Source organism: Lipomyces arxii (assembly GCF_038497795.1).
Source record: "Lipomyces arxii strain Phaff 12-163 unplaced genomic scaffold V1512scaffold_3, whole genome shotgun sequence".
Lineage (NCBI taxonomy): Eukaryota > Fungi > Ascomycota > Lipomycetes > Lipomycetales > Lipomycetaceae > Lipomyces > Lipomyces arxii.
In genome coordinates, this window is record NW_027117702.1 from 196,981 (window position 1) to 216,073 (window position 19,093).

Genomic DNA, 19,093 nt, shown 5'->3' on the forward strand with positions numbered 1-19,093 from the left:
ATAGAACTATATAGAACCGCATGATCCATACCTTGCTGATCAATGACGATCACCATATAAATCTAAGGGTATTGTGTCGCAATTATTAGCGAGACTGAGTCAGCAATAAACTATTTGTTAGCTATGGTAATAGCAACACTACATTTATACCATAATTACACTACTTCACGGTTTGTTTATTTACTTCTAAGTCAAGCATTTCCATCACACGCGTTTTAAACATTTTAAACATTTTACATTCAAAATTATGGAAAACCTCAACAACACGCGTATGCGTCGTGGTCTGATTGCGCTAATAACTCTTGCACTTACGGCAAACGCACTTTCGTTTCAGTCTGTAGACTCTGTTTATCTACATACAACAAACAACACATTCTTTCGCGTTTCGGCAACAATCGCGAACGCATCTTTGGCCTCAAATCTAGAATCTGGGGCTATAACACAACTATCAAGTCCGCCCTTGAACTCACTTATTACACCTGCAAATGACTCGTCAATCTACGCATTCTATGGCAGCTGCGGATCGCCAATAAAAGTGGCACAGTACAATACTTCAGTCGACGTCTGGTCTGATCTTTCCGTCACCAACGCACCCATGTATCATCAGGGTTCGTCATTGTTTACCGACCCTGCTTCTTCTGCAATCTACGTGTTCGGTGGTGCGTGTCCTACAAAAACATCAAGTATATACTACAACTCACTATGCGCATTCAACCCAACATCGCACGCCTTCTCAATCCCTTCAAACCCCAACCCGCCAGTCCCATTACGAGACGCAGTCGCAGTCACGACAAATACAGAAGTAGTTTTGTTTGGTGGTATGGCGTCTGCCGGCTGGATCGGCATGAATCAGCTTGCGGTCTTTGACTCGGAATGGTCTTACACCTTGGTTGCAGACGCTTCCGCAATAGACAGCCGGACAGACCCGATTTTGGCAATCTCAGAAGACAAGAGCTTGATTGTGTTGACCGGGGGCTACGTCGACGGTAGACACGCAAATCCAAACTTGCTTATGCTCAACATCTCGCAGCAAGCATGGGCGTGGGAAACTATAAGCTTTACAATGTCGTACGTCCAAGCAATCGCAATCTTGAAGCAGAACGTCATTCTTGCACTCACAAACGCGACCGAGCCCGACATCTTGTTGATCGACATAAACAACTGGTCATACGTCAGTTCCTTCTCAACAAATCACATGGCTCACTCAAGCACGCTTTCGCCAGGCTCAATAGCCGCAATCTCAACCAGCACCGTTCTCGCTGTACTGTTAATTCTTGCATCAGTCATGTACATCATGTACCGTCGTCGCAACCAGCGAAGGACTCAGGGCTCAATGACACCAGACTCTAACGACGGTGTGTTTCTTTGGCACCGAAAACAAAACAGCACCGGGTCCGCAACATCGTGGGAAGAACGGCGGCGGTCGTGGCTTAATAAATATTCAGACCCGAATCCAGTCGAGAAAGAAAAGTTACAGCCAAGTGACTTGACCGCAAGTATACGAACAAACCTGCGCAGCTTACATAATAGACGCCGGAGCAGCACAAGTGTAGGACTCGGTGTCAACATGTCTAAAACTGTGCCGCCTGCCGAAGCGGACGAAGATATCGACGAGTTGTTTAGAGACCGCGAGGTCCAAGTTTTGGTCAGTACTACGAGAAGATCCAAGCTACGAATCACGAATCCCGATCCATCCACAGTGATCGAGGAACAAATTCCGCAAAAAATGCGGTGGCTGGTGGGAGACGAGTCACTTGTATCACGATGAGAAACTTTTATTTTAATTAATGTAACTTAATGTGTGAGCAATCCTCTGCTAGCCGTTCGGGCAAGCTGTAAAAGCACAGCGTCAATCAAGACCAAAGCCGCCATGGCCTCGACAATCGGGACAGCTCTTGGCACAACGTTAGGATCATGACGTCCCTTTGCCGCAAGCACGCCGTCAACGCCGTCGTACGTAGCGGTGCTCTGTGGCTGCGAAATTGTCGCTGGCGGCTTGAACGCGACCGAGAAGTAGATGTTCTCGCCATTTGTGATGCCGCCCTGAATACCGCCGGAATTGTTTGTCTTTGTCCGAAACTTGCCGTCGCCCGATTGGTAGAACGGGTCATTGTGCTTCGAGCCAGGCACGGCCGTGCCCGCAAACCCTGACCCAATCTCAAACCCCTTGGTGGCTGGGATCGAGAGCATGGCGTGCGCGAGCTCTGCTTCAAACTTGTCAAAAACCGGCTCGCCGAGACCGATTGGGACATTACGGATCACGCAGGTGACGACGCCGCCAATGGAGTCGTTGGCTTCCTTATATTTTCCTACAAGCTCGACCATCTTCTCTGCGATATCAGGCACAGGACACCGGACAGGGACAGCATCGTCCACTTGTTCACGAGTGATGTTGTTGAGCAAGTCCTGGAACTGCTCATTTCTAAAATCTCGCTCGATTGCAATATCGCCGACTGCGGAGACAAAGGCAACAATTTCGACTCCGTATGCTTCTTTTAAGTACTTCTCTGCAATCGCACCAGCAGCAACTCTGCCAATAGTCTCTCTCGCACTAGACCTCCCGCCGCCGCTGGACGCCTTGACGCCGTACTTTTCGAGATAGGTGTAATCCGCATGCGACGGGCGGGGGTATTTGTCCATCTCAGAATAATCATGCGGACGTTGGTCCTCGTTCTTGACCATCATTCCAATCGGAGTTCCAAGTGTGACACCGAACTCTGTCCCGGACTGAATCTGAACCAAGTCCTTCTCATTACGCTGAGTTTGTTAGTTATTGTAGATGTAAGCACATGAATGACATACTGGAGTAGTGAGCTTTGATTGGCCAGGACGCCGCCTGCTTAACTGGGTCTGGATATCAGTTTCGACCAATTTCATGCCGGGAGGACAGCCATCGACAATGCATCCAACTGACTTGCAATGAGACTCTCCATACGTTGTGACACCTAGTAATTGATAAGCATTCACGCAATAAGACAATGCCCTCCAATTCACATACGGAAAACCTTTCCAAAAGACGACATGGTTTTTGTTGAATAAAACAGACGAACATAAAAAAAGTGTGTAAACAAATTTAATGACTGATTTGTGCTGAGTGTCACTGTGTTTAGAGCGTTAGATCAACCCTGGAATGACTCCTGATATTCAGGGTTAACTTAAATTGACACAAGCCGGTTTGGTCGTTCATCGAGGCCCGAACATCACTGAAATGGCGTCGGTGTCAAGTGTGCCGTTTAAGAACGTGTACCATCTCAGGAGGGTAGCTGAAATATCACAGAAACCATGCACGACATGCTATAAACCGACGACAGTCGTGCTGGTGTCTGAGGATGGCAAGGTAAATTAGTAGATTGGCATATGGATGTTAATGCTGACTGAACAGAGTGATTTCTTCTACACTTGTCAAGCGCATTTGAATGACAAGGGATTCGCATCGCCAATGGTGAATGCGGCTGCAGAGGCTGCGAAGGCGCGAAAGGTCGCGCTGGAAGCCGAGATGGCGAAGGTCAAGAAGGAATGGGAGGAGCATTTGAAGAACAAAAAAACGGCCCGTGAGAAACGGGCAAAGGAGAAGGCGAAGGATGAAAAAGCCAAGAAGGACGACGATGAAGATGACAGAGCGGAAGACAAACGGGAAAAGTTGGAGCATAAAGAACAGGTTGAGAAGCTACAGGATAAGACTGCAAGGGAAGAAGAAGCAGCAGAGAAAGAGCAGCGGATTTACATTCTGAATAAGGATATCTACTCCATCAGAGTTAATAATTGGAGAAATGTTCAACGAGCGAAACGAAACGCAGAGTTGCTACGGAAAGTAGGATTACCTTCAGTTCCAACAGGAGACCCAAGTGCTAGTCCAGAAGAACCGAAATAGAATGATTGATTACACTTATGCCCGTGAAGTTAAAATCCTTGTCTCGTCAACTCGTCCGCGCTGGATCGAGATCCCGGGTGTGATCCATTTGCCACATGAACACTTCATGCCTTGCCACCGGTAACTGCCGATCTTGGTCTTACATTTTGGACAATCAAATTTACCTTCTAGTAATCCCTTCTCAAGTTCAGGTTGCATCCACCGTACCGGATCAGTGAAGTAATGCATGCATTGGGCAGACAGAATTGAGACCGTCCTTGGTCCTATCTTTGTGTCTGCCCTTGTCTGTGGCGTATGTGGAACAATTGCAGATGACTGAGCAACTGGACATCTGTGACTGTTAAGTAAATATAAAAGACCAGCGGGTTTGCGCACCTGCACTTCTTGCACCGTAATTCAACTGTAGAATCTAATCCTGCCTTAACATCTGAATATATCGTCGGCAATGGCGCTGTTCCGGCAGCTACATCTTAGCATGATTCGCACAGCACACAAGCATGACACGTACCTGCCGCAATTTCACTCTCCTTCCGTAGTTTCCACCGTCTGTACTCGACGCTGTTCTCGTTCACAGTATAATTGTCCTTCGCGTAGACTTCAAGCTGCTCCAAAAAAGATTCATTCGGATTTGCAACGGCCCGTCCTTCACAAACTATAGCAAGTGCTTCCCCTACCGTTATTTGCCTGTCACTCATTATATACGCAGTTGTAATTGTCACACTTCTTGATATTCCAGCAATACTTCGCTCTCATCAGCACTACCTTGCTCACTTTCACCTATTCGACATACCAGTGAACCAGCACCGCACCACCTGACTCAAGTGCGTCGTTAATAAAAGCATTCGTTTTTGGAAAATACCGAATCAAATCTTCCTCGTCATCGTCGTCGACCTGTAAATGCAAATGCTTGAAATTTCCAACCAGTTTTTCGTCAAGCTGTCCTCTGACCGCAGACAGTACGTGTGTTATTCCAGCGTCCGATAGTGACTTCTGCCCTCGCAATGCAAACAATGACCCGACGAAGATTTCGTACCCGGGAATCTTGTGCATTGCCATACTTATGTCCCGAATTGAATATATTCGACAGCATTTATCTCACCATTACATTGTCATCACGTGACGAGCCGCACATATTCAATCTGGTTATTTTGGCCATCACTTTGGACTCGCGTGCTTTCTGTTGGCAAACACACTAAAGTACAAAACAATGCAGAGACAAAGAGAATCAGCGCGACCGTCTATGGGTCCGTCTGTTGTGATTGAAGAAGTTAATACGCCGACACTGCCAGGTGAACAACCTCCGGTTGCTGTTTTGAGACTTCGAGGCGGTCCGATCTCGAGCCGGCGAGTGACTTGGAATGATGATGTGGTTGATAACGAGTTTATGGACAAAAAGAAAAGTAAATGTGAGTATGAACTATGTATATAGAGTGAGCTCAGTACTGATAGTGTATCGAAGTGTGCTGTATTTTTCACAAACAACGAGCATTTGACGAAAGTTCATCGGACGAAAGCTCGTCTTCAGATAGCAGCGGTTCAGACTCGGACGGCGCAGAGAAATATCATGAGCATGATTATAATCACGATGAAAATGGCCAAAACGAAAAATGTAATCACTCTCATTCTCATTCTCATCGAAGAAAGAAACCTTCACCAAACGCGTACGAAAAGCAACCAAAATATAAAAAACAACAGTCAAAGACACTGAATTCCTAATGGAATTATTTGGAAAGAGATCATAGTTTTTGGGTAAAGGGGTTCAGGGTTATACGTGGTGCATTCTGGGCAGCTTATTAACGATGTATATAAAGATATATATATAATTTGTCATTTCGCTCGTAAAGCTAAAACTCTATCGTTTCTTTGGAGGTCGTGGCTTGACCTGCATCATTTGTTAGTCCATCGGTGAATCCATGTTCATCGTTTCGTCTTCGGTCGTACCTCTTCGTCCGTGGTCGCGTGTAGTCTGACTACATTTGGATAATTTGGTGTGTTGAATTGATATCCCTTAGAGAGTTAGTAGTGCCATGTAGCTACAGAAAACCCATTTACCTTGCTCCAGTCGTAGCTGAGTGCATATGCGAATATAGTACCATTCCGGTTGAATGCGGTACATGGGATTGATGCTCCTAGTGAGTTGTACCCTTTCAATCTGTGCTTTGAGTCTTTATCCCAGAAGTGAAACATGCCGTCGGATCCGGCGGTCGAAAAAGTACCATATTGAGGATGAATTGAAATTGCATTCACCGAATACACATTTGCTTCTGACCGAGGGCCTGGCGTAACATTGTCTCGATGGCATTTGAATGAGAATCCCGATTTCCTAAATTTCATTAGAATAACGACAAGGCAAGTCAATACCTACACTCACTGTTGATCACGATCTTCAACATATTGAAACGCACATCTGCCTTCGATACTACCTACAGCGAATCCGTTTGCACTTAAATAACATGTAATAGCTCTGGTCTGCATCTTGAGCTGACTAGGAATGGTCTTGAATATGACACCAGGATTATTGAGATCAAAAACACAGATGTGTCGTTCTGCTGTGCCGACAACTAACAGTTTCTGTTGAGTATCCATAGCGTATGTTCGTTCAGGCAACTGCACAGTCGATACAGCCTGAGGCGATCTCAAATCCCAGTATTTCAATGTCTTATCCCATGAAGCTGTTGCGACCATTTGCTGTCCCGAATTTCCTGCATCCACAAACCTGACCGACCGAATCGTAGCATCGTGAGCTGCAATTTGTTGTGATTGTCCTGATTGCAGATCGTACAGTCGTCCAGCCTTATCTGATCCTCCTGACACGACTTTCGTTCCATCCTAACGTAATCAGAGTAAAACTCAAATGCCCAGATAAATAACACCCACCTTTGACCAATGGACACTCAACACCGGTCCTTGATGCTCATACAAAGCTTTGCCTTGCGAATCTCCATTCGGCGCCAACTCGTAAATCCTGACTTTTTTATCCCACGAACTCACGGCCAAAAATTCTGCCTGCGGTGAAAACGACAGGTCAGAGATCGAGTCTTCAGGAGGCGAACTCAATTCTCGGTCGCCGCTGAGCTCAGGTTGCACTTGCACGTTTCCAAAAGACGATGACGTCGCTGGCGTTGTGGTTGATGAAGATCCAAACAACGACGAGTTTGATGCCGTGTTTGCCGATCCAAACAGCGATGACATTGTGTGTTGTCTGTTGTGAAGTGTGTGGTGTGTGTGGTGTGTGCGGTGTGTGTTTGTGAAGTTATTCTTTCAGATGGACGAGAGGCTCAGCAAAATTTCGGTGAGGCGTCGCGTCGTTCTGGTGTAAACAACGAGCTTTTGTATGTTTAACGCGTGCTTATCGCGCTCAGAATTGTTTTATTAGGCGGAGTTAATAGGAAATATGTTTCCTAGTTAGCTGTTTGAAATCAGATTGAAATCATGGCAGAATCAGGCTCAGTATCGCGAGATTTCCATCATCCTTATGAGCCATACCAGATCCAGTTAGATTTTATGAACGCGCTTTATGATTCGATTGAAAATGGCAAATTCGGAATATTTGAGAGTCCGACTGGTAAAGAAATACTGTTCCAACTGGTTGTTCTACATTGCTAATTGGTTCCAGGAACGGTATAAAGTCGTGACACTCGTACATGAAGACAGTCTAATTAGGACTAGGGAAAGTCATTGTCACTGATTTGCGGAGCAATGACGTGGTTAAGAGAGCATCAGGTTGTTAAATCTATTGCAGTACAAGACGATTCTGAACCAAAGTGGGTGCGTGAATATCATCAAAACATGCTGAAAGAGAAACAACTTCGGAAATACAGAGATCTAGAGACACGACTACGGAAAATGCGAGAAATAGAAGCAAAGGAAAAAATTGCTGTGCGGGTCAAGAAACGAGGGCTGGGATCTGAGGCCAATAAGACTAAACGGACGGTGTGTTTTAATTCGATTTGAAGTACGGCATTGCTAATTTATGAAGAGAGGACAGGATGAGGAAAATTTCGTTGTTGACGACTACTACAGTGATTCAGAGGACAATTTGAACGTTGGAAACAGCTTAGAATATTCAAACATCTCCAGCGAAGTTCAAGCACTCCTCAAGAAGTAGAGATTTGCATTGTCATTAAAGCAGGTCGCTAATATATAGGCTCGGTGGAGGTGAGCGTCCAGACGACGACGAAGACGAAATTGAAGATTCGATCAAGATTTTCTACGCATCGAGGACACACTCCCAGCTGACACAGTTCGTCGACCAGCTACGGCTTCCCAAATTTCCTCCTTCAGACTTTGCCGACAATCAAGTCAGGCACGTACCTCTTTCATCCCGCAAACAGCTCTGTATTCACCCGACCGTGTCACGCTTGCGCGACCTAAACGCAATCAATGACCGCTGCGCCGAGCTGCAGCAGAACACGGTCGACAAACGGTGCTCGTACTTGATGTCCGACCAAACACTCGAGCACAGAGTAAAGACCCGCGAGTTTCGCGACCGCGTGTTGGCAGACGTTCGTGACATTGAAGACATAGCCGAGATTGGAAAATCAATGGCAGTGTGTCCATACTACACAAGTCGTGGCGTGGTCGAGCTCGGCGAAGTCATCACGCTGCCGTACCCGTTATTGCTACAGCCTAGTTTCCGCAAAGCCCTAAATATCTCGCTCAAGGATCAGATTGTTATCATAGACGAGGCGCATAACCTTCTTGATGCAATCTCGTCGTTATTCTCAATGAGCATTTCGCTGACTGACATTTTGAAGTCAAAGTCTGGTTTGCAAGTCTATCTCGAAAAATTTAAGAAAAAGTTAAATGCAGGTAACAAAGTCTACGTTGCGCAGATTTTGAAACTATTGGCCGTACTTGAAGTTTTCTTGACTGGATTCAAAGGCCAGACCGGCGCTGAAGTCTCGCAGAATGATGTGCTCCAGAAAAGCGCAGTCGATACAATCAACGTGTACAAGATTGAAAGGTATTTAGAGAAAAGCAAGCTCGCGCGCAAAGTGGAGAGCTACGTGACATACGTTGCCGACACGGCTGAGCTCGACGAAAGGGAAAATAAGTCAAATTCCAGGAAGCCAAAGCGGATAGTTGCCAGCGTACCTGTGCTTTCAAAAATTACGTCGTTCTTGATGGCACTCACGAACCCGTCCAATGACGGAAAAGTGTTTTTTGAACAAACCCCTAGCGACCGGCTACTGAAATATTTGCTGCTGGATCCAAGTTTCTACTTTAAGAGTATCGTCGAAGAAGCTCGTTGCGTAATTCTTGCTGGTGGCACTATGGAACCGGTAGACGATTACTTGAAATACCTGGTTCCGTACTTACCTAAAGAGCGCATTCAAACCCTGTCTTGTGACCATGTGATACCAAAAGAAAACCTTGGTGCTTGGACGATCGCTACAGGACCGACAGGACTTGACTTGACATTCACGTTTGAACAACAGCGTCTGGCCGCCGTGGCCCACGAGCTCGGCCGCACGATCATGAACATGTGCTTTGTTGTTCCAGATGGAATGGTGATTTTCTTTCCTAGCTATAAATACCTTGACGCAGTCTGTTTGATTTGGAAGACCAAGACGCCTGACACGACAATGTCGATCTGGGATCAGCTTAACAGTCGCAAACAGCTTTTCCAAGAGCCACGAGACGCAGGTAACGCTGACTCAGTTTTGTCCGAGTACTCTCAAGCGATCTCCGCACCACCCGAGCCCAAGACACGGGGGGCGATTCTGCTCGCGGTCGTCGGCGGCAAGATGTCTGAAGGCATCAACTTTGCCGACAAACTCGCTCGCGCAATCGTCATGGTCGGCCTGCCGTTTCCGAACGCTAGGTCAGCAGACATGATTGCCAAGCGAAGCTACATTGAGCGAACGACGTTCGACGCCGCTAAGGCACGCGATGTTAAACTCTACGGCACCGAGTCCAACGTCCCGACTTCCCGGCAACGACAGTGGAAGCAGGCGGCCGACGACGCGTCAAGAGATTACTACGAAAACGTGTGCATGCGTGCAGTAAACCAGAGCATAGGCCGCGGGATCAGGCACGCGACAGACTACGCGGTCATTCTGTTTCTCGACACCAGGTTCAGTAATCCGCGGATTCAAAACAAACTGCCGAAATGGATCAGGGACAGATTGACAACCAGTGAAAACAGTCACAGCGTTAGACAGGCGATGCGGTCTGTTCGGGAGTTTTTCAGGAACAAGGAATAAATTGTAAAATATTGCTGTATATTATTCAAGAAAGTGCTTACTTAAGCCACTCGGATGATCCGAAGACAAGCTTTTTAATTCAGGGGTAAGCGATAAAGTGTAATCTTATCTCTGCTGAACAAGCTTTTGTAAAGGGAACAGTTGCGTACTTACAAGTCAACGAGATGTCGCTACAAAATAGCGAAGGTGCGAAATACCAGTGGGAAGGAGACGATATTGCAATACCTCAAGCTGTATTAAATGACAATGAAAGTACTGTCTCCAAAAGCCGTGACTTAAAGACCCAGACGGACCCTGATGTCCAGCTTACGCCTCATCAGTTCCCTGAGGGCGGGACAAAAGCCTGGCTCTGTGTTTTAGGCGCGTTCTGTTCTCAATTCTGTGCTTTTGGATGGACAAACACGTGCGGTGTGTTTCAAGAATACTATATCCAGAACCAGCTGAAAGACTATTCGTCGACCGCGGTGTCGTGGGTCACTTTACTGCCGACAATTATCATGTTCATGGGCTCGCTTGTTGTGGGCCGGTTTTTCGACTCGTACGGGCCGCGCTGGATTTTGCTAGTTGGCACTGTGCTGGAAAGTGTCGGGATTATGTTGACGTCAATATGCAACTCTTACGGCCCAATATTGGTGTAAGTTAACGGAAACAATGTGGCCTGTGGAGTGGGACTGATAGGTATAGATGTCAAGGAATCGTGGCGCCATTAGGCACAGCTTGTGTGTACAACGCGTCGATGGGTAGTGTAACGACGTACTTCAAGCGGCGTCGGTCTCTGGCGCTCGGAATCATGTCGAGCGGGTCCAGTGTTGGAGGCGTGATTTTCCCAATTTTGATCCGGAGACTCACAGTCACGGTCGGGTTCGGCTGGGCCATGCGCGCGGCCGGGTTTCTAATTTTGGCGCTGCTGATTGTAGCGAACTTGACCGTCACGTCCCACGTCAAGCCGAGAGGTCACTACGTCCCCCTCTCGCCTGCCGTGATTGTGAACCAGTTCCGGGACAGCGACTTTGTCCTGCTAGGAATTGCGTTTTGCATCATTTATCTCGGGTTCATGCTACCTTTCACGTACATTGTATCGTACGCGGCATACAAAGGCGTCAACGGCGACACGGCAAACTATCTGGTCGCGTTCCTCAACGCGGCGTCTATCTTTGGTCGTATCATCCCGGCCATGATCGCAGACAAAGTCGGGCAGTACAACATGAACTCGGTCTTTATCACCATCGCCGGTGTCATCGTACTCGCGCTCTGGCTTCCGGCGACCACACAGGCGACCAACATCGTTTTCGCTGTCCTGTACGGTTTCTTTTCCGGAACGTTTGTCGCGCTGATCCCGGCGTGCGTCGCGCAAATCAGTGATATACATGACATTGGCATGCGAGTCGGGCTCATGTTTTTCTTGGTCGCACTGCCGTGCATGATCGGTGTCCCGATCGGCGGTGTCATCATTGGTAATGCCATGGATGAGGGTAGATGGATGGGTATGATGATTTTTGCGGGGGTGTTTATGATACTGGGTGGGATAATTCATTGGATAGCAAGAGTGAAATTGGTTGGCTGGTCGTTACGAGCGGTATGTTGAAAGGAGTGTGGTACATGAGTTTAAAAATAAAATCGAATTCAACAATTAGCTATGCCAACAAGTACAGCTCAAATGATTTTTTCAGCGTGCTCGACAGTCAATTTCGCGTCTTGTACAATTTTTGCATTCTCGTTCTGCTCTTTTGCGCGTTCCTCAAGCAGGATCTCGACTTCTCTCACAAATTGCGGGTTCACGGAGTCCTTTACCACCTGGTACACTGTAGGGCGATTACCTCCTTCCCTGTCTGCAAAAAACAAATCAATCATCTCTAGTGGTCGTCTGCCAGTCTCAGGGTACGTGAAGTACACGATCGGGAGGGTCACAAAGTTGAAGGCCGCAAATACAATGTAGGATTTGTATCCAATGTTTGTGATCATAACTGGCGTGATTTCAACGACGACAAACGTGAACAACCACTGCGAGACCACGGAAAGCGCGCCGCCTCGAAGACGAAGCTTAAGTGGGAGCAACTCGGACGGGTAGACCCACATGTTGGATTGCCAGCCAAGAGTGAAGAAACTGTGAAAAAGATAGAGTACGACGGTGGCGGCATATCCGAATCCTTTGCTGTCTAGTCCGACAAAGATAGCCGACAGCACCATGCAGATACCCATTCCGATCGAACCCGTGATGAACAGTTTGCGACGACCAAACCTGTCGACAGCGTACCATGGCAGCAAACTGCTCAAGAAGTACCAGACTTGCAGACCGCCAGCAACAAGCATGGCGTTGTGTGCAGTCATTCCGATCGAATGCTGAAAAATATATGGCCCTAGTGATGACATGACGTTGACACCAGACATCTGCTGGAAGAAATTGGCACTCGCGGCAATCAACACACGAGTCCAGCCACTGATTCCATTATCTTTGAACACGTCACCCCAAGAACCCTGATGCTGGGTCTCGACTGCAATAGCGTACTGGATCTCTTGCAATTCAAACACGATGCTAGGAGTATCAATTTCACCGCCACGAAGAGCAGCCAAAACGTAAGCAGCCTCGTCGTTTCGTCCAACTGCAGCAAGATATCTAGGTGACTCTGGCAAGAACGGCAACAAGAAAATCACAATGATTGCAAACAAAGCTTGGAATGCACATGGGAACCTCCACTGGACTGAGCCTGTATGCATGGCCATGCCGTATACCAGCCAGTTTGCAATGATCAACCCGATAATCAAATTTGACAGCTGCATGGCCATCATGCGACCACGAGACTTGGGCACAGTTGACTCTGCAAGCCAAATAGGAATGACGGTTGTCATGATTCCAAGCCCGAAACCGGCTATCAATCTTCCAATCAAGAACTGCGCCATTCCAAACGAACTAGTCTGGATCGTGGCACCGATGATTAGAATCCCGGCACCAATCATGTTATTTGGCTTGCGCCCAAGTCTGTCTCCGGCCACAAACTGCGACAAAGCACCAAATAATGCGCCAACCTCGTACGAAGAGACCATAAAGGCTAAAAGCGACGCGTAAGGATTTCCAAACTGGCTCAGAAAGTCCTCGTTGGTCGTGAGACCACCCATGAAACCGAGATCGTATCCGAATAGCAAGAACCCGATGGAACAACACATTGTTACTACGTACAGTAGAGGCTGACCCTTTAGGCCAACGAAAGAAGGAGAGGCCATGAAGTTAAGATGATGGGAGTACAATCAAAGACTAGAAGCGGGAAGGGGCCTAGTTATAGACCGACGGAGTGCTTGAGTATTGGAAGCCTATGCATTTGGTGTCAGGTGAATCAGACTTTGGTAGCACACAAATGTGGGGAAAGTTTATTAGATTAAATTAACAATGAGACATTTGTCGAATGCAGACAACAACGGGACTGCAGATAAATAATTTTGATCGTCAGAGTTGTGCCAAGAAATTGCGGGGTAGAGCCATGTGGGGTGGTTAACCCTAAACCCTTATGCTAGATTATTTTAATTTTTACAGCTAGAATTTCAATCAAATAGATCAAAAACATAAACATTTATTACTATACTTTACAAGTTTATTTATCTTCAACATACTGTATCTGTTCTTTAGCTTCATCAATGATTTTCTCGTTAGTTGCTTCTTCCTTTGCTCTGTCTTCCAGCTGAATCTCAATCTGCCGAACATAATCAGGGTTGACTGAGTCTTTTACAACTCTGTAGATTGATGGCCGGACACCGCCTTCTCTGTCCGAAAAGAACAAGTCAATCATTTCGAGTGGTCTCCTGCCGGTTTCAGGGTATGTGAAGTACACGACTGGAAGTGTGGCGAAGTTGAAAATGGCAAACACAATGTATGACTTGTATCCAATGTTTGTGATCATGACAGGTGTGATTTCGACAACGACAAATGTAAATAGCCATTGCGATACGACAGAGAGTGCACCACCTCGGAGACGAAGCTTGAGTGGAAGCAGCTCAGAGGGATAGATCCACATGTTTGCTTGCCAGCCAAGAGTGAAGAAACTGTGGAAAAGATAGAGTACGACGGTAGCAGCGTATCCAAATCCCTTTGTGTCCAAACCGACAAAGATGGCCGACAAAATCATGCAAATGCCCATACCAGTCGATCCAACTAGGAACAGTTTGCGACGTCCAAATCTGTCAACTGCGAACCATGGCAGCAAACTGCTCAAGAAGTACCAGACTTGCAGACCGCCAGCAACAAGCATGGCGTTGTGTGCAGTCATTCCGATCGAATGCTGAAAAATGTACGGACCGAGAGATGACATAACATTAACACCTGACATCTGCTGGAAGAAATTTGCAGTAGCGGCAATCAACACGCGAGTCCAGCCACTGATACCATTATCCTTAAAAACGTCACCCCAAGAACCCTGATGCTGGGTCTCAACTGCAATAGCGTACTGGATCTCCTGCAACTCAAACACAACGCTTGGTGTATCAAGTTCACCGCCACGAAGCGCAGCCAAAACGTAAGCAGACTGGTCAATTTTGCCGACCGCGGCAAGATATCTTGGGGATTCAGGTAGAAACGGCACAAAACACATGACAATGAATGCGAACACGGCTTGGAACGCACATGGGAACCGCCACTGGATTGAACCAGAATGCATGGCCATGCCGTAATCAAGCCAATTTGCAATGATCAAACCGACAATTAGGTTAGACAACTGCATGGCCATCATGCGACCACGCGACTTAGGCACAGTCGACTCTGCAAGCCAAATAGGAATGACGGTTGTCATGATTCCAAGTCCGAAACCGGCTACAAGTCTTCCAACTAAAAACTGGCCAATCCCAAAAGACGAAGCCTGAATAATGGTACCAATAATTAAAATAGCGGCTCCAATCAGGTTGTTAGGTTTACGACCGAGTCTGTCACCAGCCGCGAACTGCGAAAGCGCACCAAACAAAGATCCAACTTCGTACGACGAGACCATAAATGCCAAAAGTGATGCATGCGGATTGCCAAACTGATTCAAAAACTCAACATTGGTTGTCAAACCACCCATGTAGCCAAGATCGTATCCAAACAACAAGAAACCGATTGAGCAGCAGAATGTAACTGCATACAACAACGGCTGACCACTGAGGCCCATGTATGAAGGAGTATCGGTTTTTGTCATTTTCGCTTCTACAAAAAATGCCTAGAAAATTCAAACGAAAAAAGAGGGGTGTCTCAAACTACAGCTTTCACTTCAGCGGGGTGGCCAAGGAAATATATATTATCCGAATTTGGCGGAGCGAAACTTGGTGGACATCCGACTTTGTGGGCCCGCAGTCCGACACGATATTCCGGGGCAAACCAAAATGAACTGACCACTCATATTCAATTGCGGGGAGACCGAGAAATTAGCTCAAAGTAGATGAATGCGGGGGAGAAAAGAGTTTCCACCCGGATAATGTTAGTGTTACGGCCATGTTCCGATACTTCGGCGTGGAGTCCGAGTGAACGGTTTTCCGTCAGTAGACTTTTCCACACTAATAACAAGAGAACAAATCGAGAATATCTGTAAACTCAAAACAGTAAAATCCGGGATTAAACAGAGGCGCCGTCGCGGGGCATGTTGCATCTAACTTTATTCTAAACCCAATGTGGCTACTCCGGCGGGAAGATCGAACATTTTGTGTCGAGCTGTCAAGGAACTTTTTTTGATCGGCTGCTCATATCGATTAGCCCTAGCCCGTTTTTGGCTCAATGGTCCCTGAAACGCGTGCAGATAAGCGCGGCTCGTGAACACCGTTAAAGGCAATTCCGAGGCGTAAACAAATGTTTTCAATTAAAATCAAGACTTTACGACGATTCGAGCAAGGTACTTTTTGTTAAGGGAATTTACAATGGGTTTAGTAACGACAACAGTAGTCAAGGTCGATCTGAAGCGGGAACTGGTCGATATCAAATACGCAGCGTCGTTCAGGAAAACAACATCGTTCTGTTCATATGACGATAAATTCCTTGAATTGATTGGTGATGATGCTACAATTACAGCTATTGAAACAAGAGACTATCAATTTGCTCATGAAGCCGGTGTTTATAGCAAAGCTAAAGACGCAATTTATTTCACCACAAATTTCCAGACTACAGATCCAATTGATTTGTACTCGGTAGACTGCAAAACCTATGAAATCAAAAAGCTAGACTATCCTGAAGTGGTGATGGCTAATGGTGCATGTCAATACAAGGACGGCGTGTTATACTGTTGCCAGGGTGACATGACTACCCCTTCTTCGCTCGTGCTGGTCGATCCGGTCACAGAAAAATCAGAGACCCTTATTAACAACTTCCACGGTCGTCAATTCTCATCTATTAATGACGTAGTCATTCACCACGAGACCGGTGAGATATGGTTCACCGATCCAACCTACGGCTACAATCAAGCGTTCAAACCATCGCCTGTCTTGCCCGTTCAGGTCTATCGCTTCACACCGGAGACTGGCGAAATTTCTTGCGTTGCCGACGGATTCGATATGTGCAACGGTCTTTGCTTCAGCCCAGATTACAAAATTCTGTATGTGACAGACACCGGTGCCATCAAGGCCCATGGCGGACCTGGCGACGGCCACCAGTTTTCGATTGACGCCCGCGGACCGGCTTCGATTTACCAGTATGACGTTGTTGACAAGCGATATCTTTCCAACCGCAGATTCTTTGCTTACTGCGACACCGGTTTCCCAGACGGAATCAAGACTGATGCTGAAGGAAACGTGTATTCTGGATGTGGAGATGGTATTCACGTCTGGGATACGACTGGAAAATTGATTGGAAAGATCATTGTTGGATCAACTGCTGCAAACTTTTGCTTTGCAAAGGGCGGAATGTGGATTTTTGGAGAAAAGACACTGTATTTCGCAAAACTGAAAATTAAGGGCTGCTTGGTTGAAATCGAGTGTGAGTAATCGAATAGTTAATTTTCCTACACAAGCAGATTGATCAGCTTGGCTTAAAAGTTTGCATTTTATGAGGTCATTGGAAAACTTAATGTGATGGATAGATTTCGCCGGACTAACTAGATGGGTGAATGTGTCATACTCACTTTTTTGTCGAATCGACTGAAATGTCAAATTTGTTTTTCCGAAACTGGTGTCAGATGACATTATGTTAATGCAAGGGTATTATGCCGCCGTCAGCTGATTTGGAATGTTGAGAGCTACGGGTTCACAGGACATATACACACACACATTAAATTTCGCAACAGATAGCCATCTATTTACCCGGATGCTTTCTAATAAAGTATCCAAGTGCTAAAAACACAAATATGCCAACAAATGATGTTGCCACGACGACAGAAAACCCCATGATGTACTTGGGGCTGTCTTCGGCCGGAAATAGAAACGAGCCTCCGATTGTGGCACCAGTGCCAAGACCGTTGACTGCAGCGAGCGAAATACCCCGGGCCTCGCGGTCCATGTATCCGAAAGAAGACGATGCGTAGGCCAGACAGGCTGCAGTGCCGGCCCACACAGCTGCGCACATGAACACCAGCATGACGTATCGTGCCTTAGCGTTGTAAACTGCAAGAGTGACGACTCCGGTCAAGCATACGACAGCCATGCAACCGGCAATAAGCTCGCCACGTCGGTTGTGAAGCTGGCGGTCACCGACATAACTGGTAGCCAAGTTGCACACAAACGCTACCGCGTAGATTGGAACCGTCATGTACTGCACCATTTTTCCTGTGTATCCCAAGCTTTGAACTAAAGTTGGGTAGAAGTACGACTGTGAAGATGTTGTGTTCAAAATGCCATATCCGACCACAAAGAGCCAAGTTCGCCAACTCAAGAGAGACATCTTCAAAGCTTGTTTGTGAGTCAGTTCAGTGTTGTCGGTAACATGAGATACCATGGCTTCAAACTGCAGACGCGAAATTGCAAGATCTGATTCACGCTGGCTCATGTAGCGGCTCTTGGATGGAAAATCAAGCAAAGTAAAGAACGCAACCAAAGCAAAACCACAGCTGGTAGCGCCCTCGACAATAAAGAGCCAACGCCAGCCTGCTATTCCATTGCGGCCGTCCATTGAAGACGTGATTGCGCCAGCAAGAATACCACCAAACGCGCCAGATAAAACAGGAGCCGAAATATAGATACCAAATCGCATAGATTGCTCTGATCGTCTATACCAGGAAGAAAAGATAAGCAACACTCCTGGAGCAAAACCGGCTTCAAAAATTCCGACAACGACACGACAAGCCACAAGTTGGTGATACGTCTTGACTAGAGAAGCCAGGCATGTAGTCAGACCCCATAAGAACATGATTGTGGGCAGAAAAATAGACGGACGAGTCTTTGACAAAATGATACTAATTAGTCAGACAATATCATGCATTAAAGCTTGACAAATACTCACTTTGTTGGAATTTCCATGCTAACATAAAAAACTATCATGACAATAAGAACAATCGAGTACTGGTAGGATGAAAGATTGAGATCTTCCATCATTCCTGCAACTTTGGCATTTCCAACACTATTTTTGTTAACCAAATCCTTTTTTCACTTACTATAAAACAAACTCACTTGATACGATCCAGGTATGACAAGAAATACATTAAAAAGATTGTGGGCAATAAGAACAAATCGATTTTGCGAACCAATCGCTTTTCCTCATCTGTTCCTTGAACATAATCTGGAATGGGTAACAGTGACAGGTTAACTATCTCCAGCTGTTCTAAGTCTTCTTGCTTAGAATCTTCAAGCACCTTCTGGGCAACGGCAAGGTCGTTATTTTGAGACATTATTTTACTTTCAAGTAAATGTGGTACCAGCTTCACAATGACGGAAAGAACTATCCCAAGAACAGGAAGATGTGATGATCTTTATAGGAAGATCCACGCCAGTGGCGATGATCTGCCGATTACGAGAATAATTTCATAATACAGAATTAGAGAAAGCCAAGACAATTGGGTGGGGTATGCATAAAAGCGGGGGATCGCACTCTAATGGGACTAAAGTTTTATATGTGCGGCTAGATTAATGACTTTAATCG

The 19,093-nt window shown here is 46.4% G+C and overlaps 12 protein-coding genes across 12 annotated transcripts; 6 read left to right on the top strand and 6 right to left on the bottom strand.

The window, feature by feature from the left end:
* The first annotated feature begins 75 nt into the window (after window positions 1–75).
* Window positions 76–1,898, top strand: V1512DRAFT_258954 (uncharacterized protein). The gene has a single exon (XM_066915540.1). It carries the CDS (start codon window positions 248–250, stop codon window positions 1,766–1,768), a length of 1,521 nt encoding a protein of 506 aa, XP_066772920.1. The 5' UTR covers window positions 76–247; the 3' UTR covers window positions 1,769–1,898.
* V1512DRAFT_258956 (chorismate synthase) lies at window positions 1,760–3,076 on the bottom strand. The gene is made up of 3 exons (XM_066915541.1): window positions 2,999–3,076; window positions 2,803–2,945; window positions 1,760–2,757 (listed from the first exon to the last, which is right to left on the bottom strand). Exons 1-3 carry the CDS (start codon window positions 3,021–3,023, stop codon window positions 1,795–1,797), a joined length of 1,131 nt encoding a protein of 376 aa, XP_066772921.1. The 5' UTR covers window positions 3,024–3,076; the 3' UTR covers window positions 1,760–1,794.
* Window positions 3,077–3,177: 101 nt separating this feature from the next.
* V1512DRAFT_258959 (VPS4-associated protein 1) lies at window positions 3,178–4,228 on the top strand. The gene is made up of 2 exons (XM_066915542.1): window positions 3,178–3,337; window positions 3,383–4,228. Exons 1-2 carry the CDS (start codon window positions 3,209–3,211, stop codon window positions 3,869–3,871), a joined length of 618 nt encoding a protein of 205 aa, XP_066772922.1. The 5' UTR covers window positions 3,178–3,208; the 3' UTR covers window positions 3,872–4,228.
* V1512DRAFT_203446 (dual specificity phosphatase) lies at window positions 3,887–4,927 on the bottom strand (the record flags this gene model as incomplete). The annotated part of the gene is made up of 4 exons (XM_066913293.1): window positions 3,887–4,202; window positions 4,247–4,334; window positions 4,380–4,612; window positions 4,662–4,927. The coding sequence occupies 4 exons, from the start codon at window positions 4,925–4,927 to the stop codon at window positions 3,887–3,889; spliced, it is 903 nt and encodes a 300-aa protein (XP_066772923.1).
* Window positions 4,928–5,052: 125 nt separating this feature from the next.
* Window positions 5,053–5,701, top strand: V1512DRAFT_234740 (phosphatase inhibitor-domain-containing protein). Its single transcript, XM_066914064.1, has 2 exons — window positions 5,053–5,277; window positions 5,331–5,701. The coding sequence occupies exons 1-2, from the start codon at window positions 5,079–5,081 to the stop codon at window positions 5,585–5,587; spliced, it is 456 nt and encodes a 151-aa protein (XP_066772924.1). The 5' UTR covers window positions 5,053–5,078; the 3' UTR covers window positions 5,588–5,701.
* Window positions 5,665–7,125, bottom strand: V1512DRAFT_258962 (WD40-repeat-containing domain protein). The gene is made up of 5 exons (XM_066915543.1): window positions 6,749–7,125; window positions 6,243–6,700; window positions 5,924–6,194; window positions 5,813–5,878; window positions 5,665–5,753 (listed from the first exon to the last, which is right to left on the bottom strand). Exons 1-5 carry the CDS (start codon window positions 7,061–7,063, stop codon window positions 5,724–5,726), a joined length of 1,140 nt encoding a protein of 379 aa, XP_066772925.1. The 5' UTR covers window positions 7,064–7,125; the 3' UTR covers window positions 5,665–5,723.
* A 58-nt stretch (window positions 7,126–7,183) lies between these two features.
* V1512DRAFT_97467 (helicase C-terminal domain-containing protein) lies at window positions 7,184–10,183 on the top strand. Its single transcript, XM_066918576.1, has 5 exons — window positions 7,184–7,436; window positions 7,488–7,492; window positions 7,541–7,804; window positions 7,851–7,975; window positions 8,019–10,183. Exons 1-5 carry the CDS (start codon window positions 7,304–7,306, stop codon window positions 10,078–10,080), a joined length of 2,589 nt encoding a protein of 862 aa, XP_066772926.1. The 5' UTR covers window positions 7,184–7,303; the 3' UTR covers window positions 10,081–10,183.
* A 1-nt stretch (window position 10,184) lies between these two features.
* V1512DRAFT_97456 (major facilitator superfamily domain-containing protein) lies at window positions 10,185–11,699 on the top strand. The gene is made up of 2 exons (XM_066918573.1): window positions 10,185–10,714; window positions 10,765–11,699. Exons 1-2 carry the CDS (start codon window positions 10,245–10,247, stop codon window positions 11,663–11,665), a joined length of 1,371 nt encoding a protein of 456 aa, XP_066772927.1. The 5' UTR covers window positions 10,185–10,244; the 3' UTR covers window positions 11,666–11,699.
* Window positions 11,700–13,636, bottom strand: V1512DRAFT_97457 (putative hexose carrier protein). The gene has a single exon (XM_066918574.1). It carries the CDS (start codon window positions 13,297–13,299, stop codon window positions 11,734–11,736), a length of 1,566 nt encoding a protein of 521 aa, XP_066772928.1. The 5' UTR covers window positions 13,300–13,636; the 3' UTR covers window positions 11,700–11,733.
* Window position 13,637: 1 nt separating this feature from the next.
* Window positions 13,638–15,379, bottom strand: V1512DRAFT_97458 (putative hexose carrier protein). Its single transcript, XM_066918575.1, has one exon. The coding sequence runs from the start codon at window positions 15,234–15,236 to the stop codon at window positions 13,665–13,667; it is 1,572 nt and encodes a 523-aa protein (XP_066772929.1). The 5' UTR covers window positions 15,237–15,379; the 3' UTR covers window positions 13,638–13,664.
* A 403-nt stretch (window positions 15,380–15,782) lies between these two features.
* V1512DRAFT_97581 (uncharacterized protein) lies at window positions 15,783–17,161 on the top strand. The gene is made up of 2 exons (XM_066918577.1): window positions 15,783–15,923; window positions 15,971–17,161. The coding sequence occupies exons 1-2, from the start codon at window positions 15,881–15,883 to the stop codon at window positions 17,005–17,007; spliced, it is 1,080 nt and encodes a 359-aa protein (XP_066772930.1). The 5' UTR covers window positions 15,783–15,880; the 3' UTR covers window positions 17,008–17,161.
* Window positions 17,162–17,314: 153 nt separating this feature from the next.
* Window positions 17,315–18,842, bottom strand: V1512DRAFT_204367 (major facilitator superfamily domain-containing protein; the record flags this gene model as incomplete). The annotated part of the gene is made up of 3 exons (XM_066913327.1): window positions 17,315–18,410; window positions 18,458–18,574; window positions 18,625–18,842. 3 exons carry the CDS (start codon window positions 18,840–18,842, stop codon window positions 17,315–17,317), a joined length of 1,431 nt encoding a protein of 476 aa, XP_066772931.1.
* Window positions 18,843–19,093: the final 251 nt, after the last annotated feature.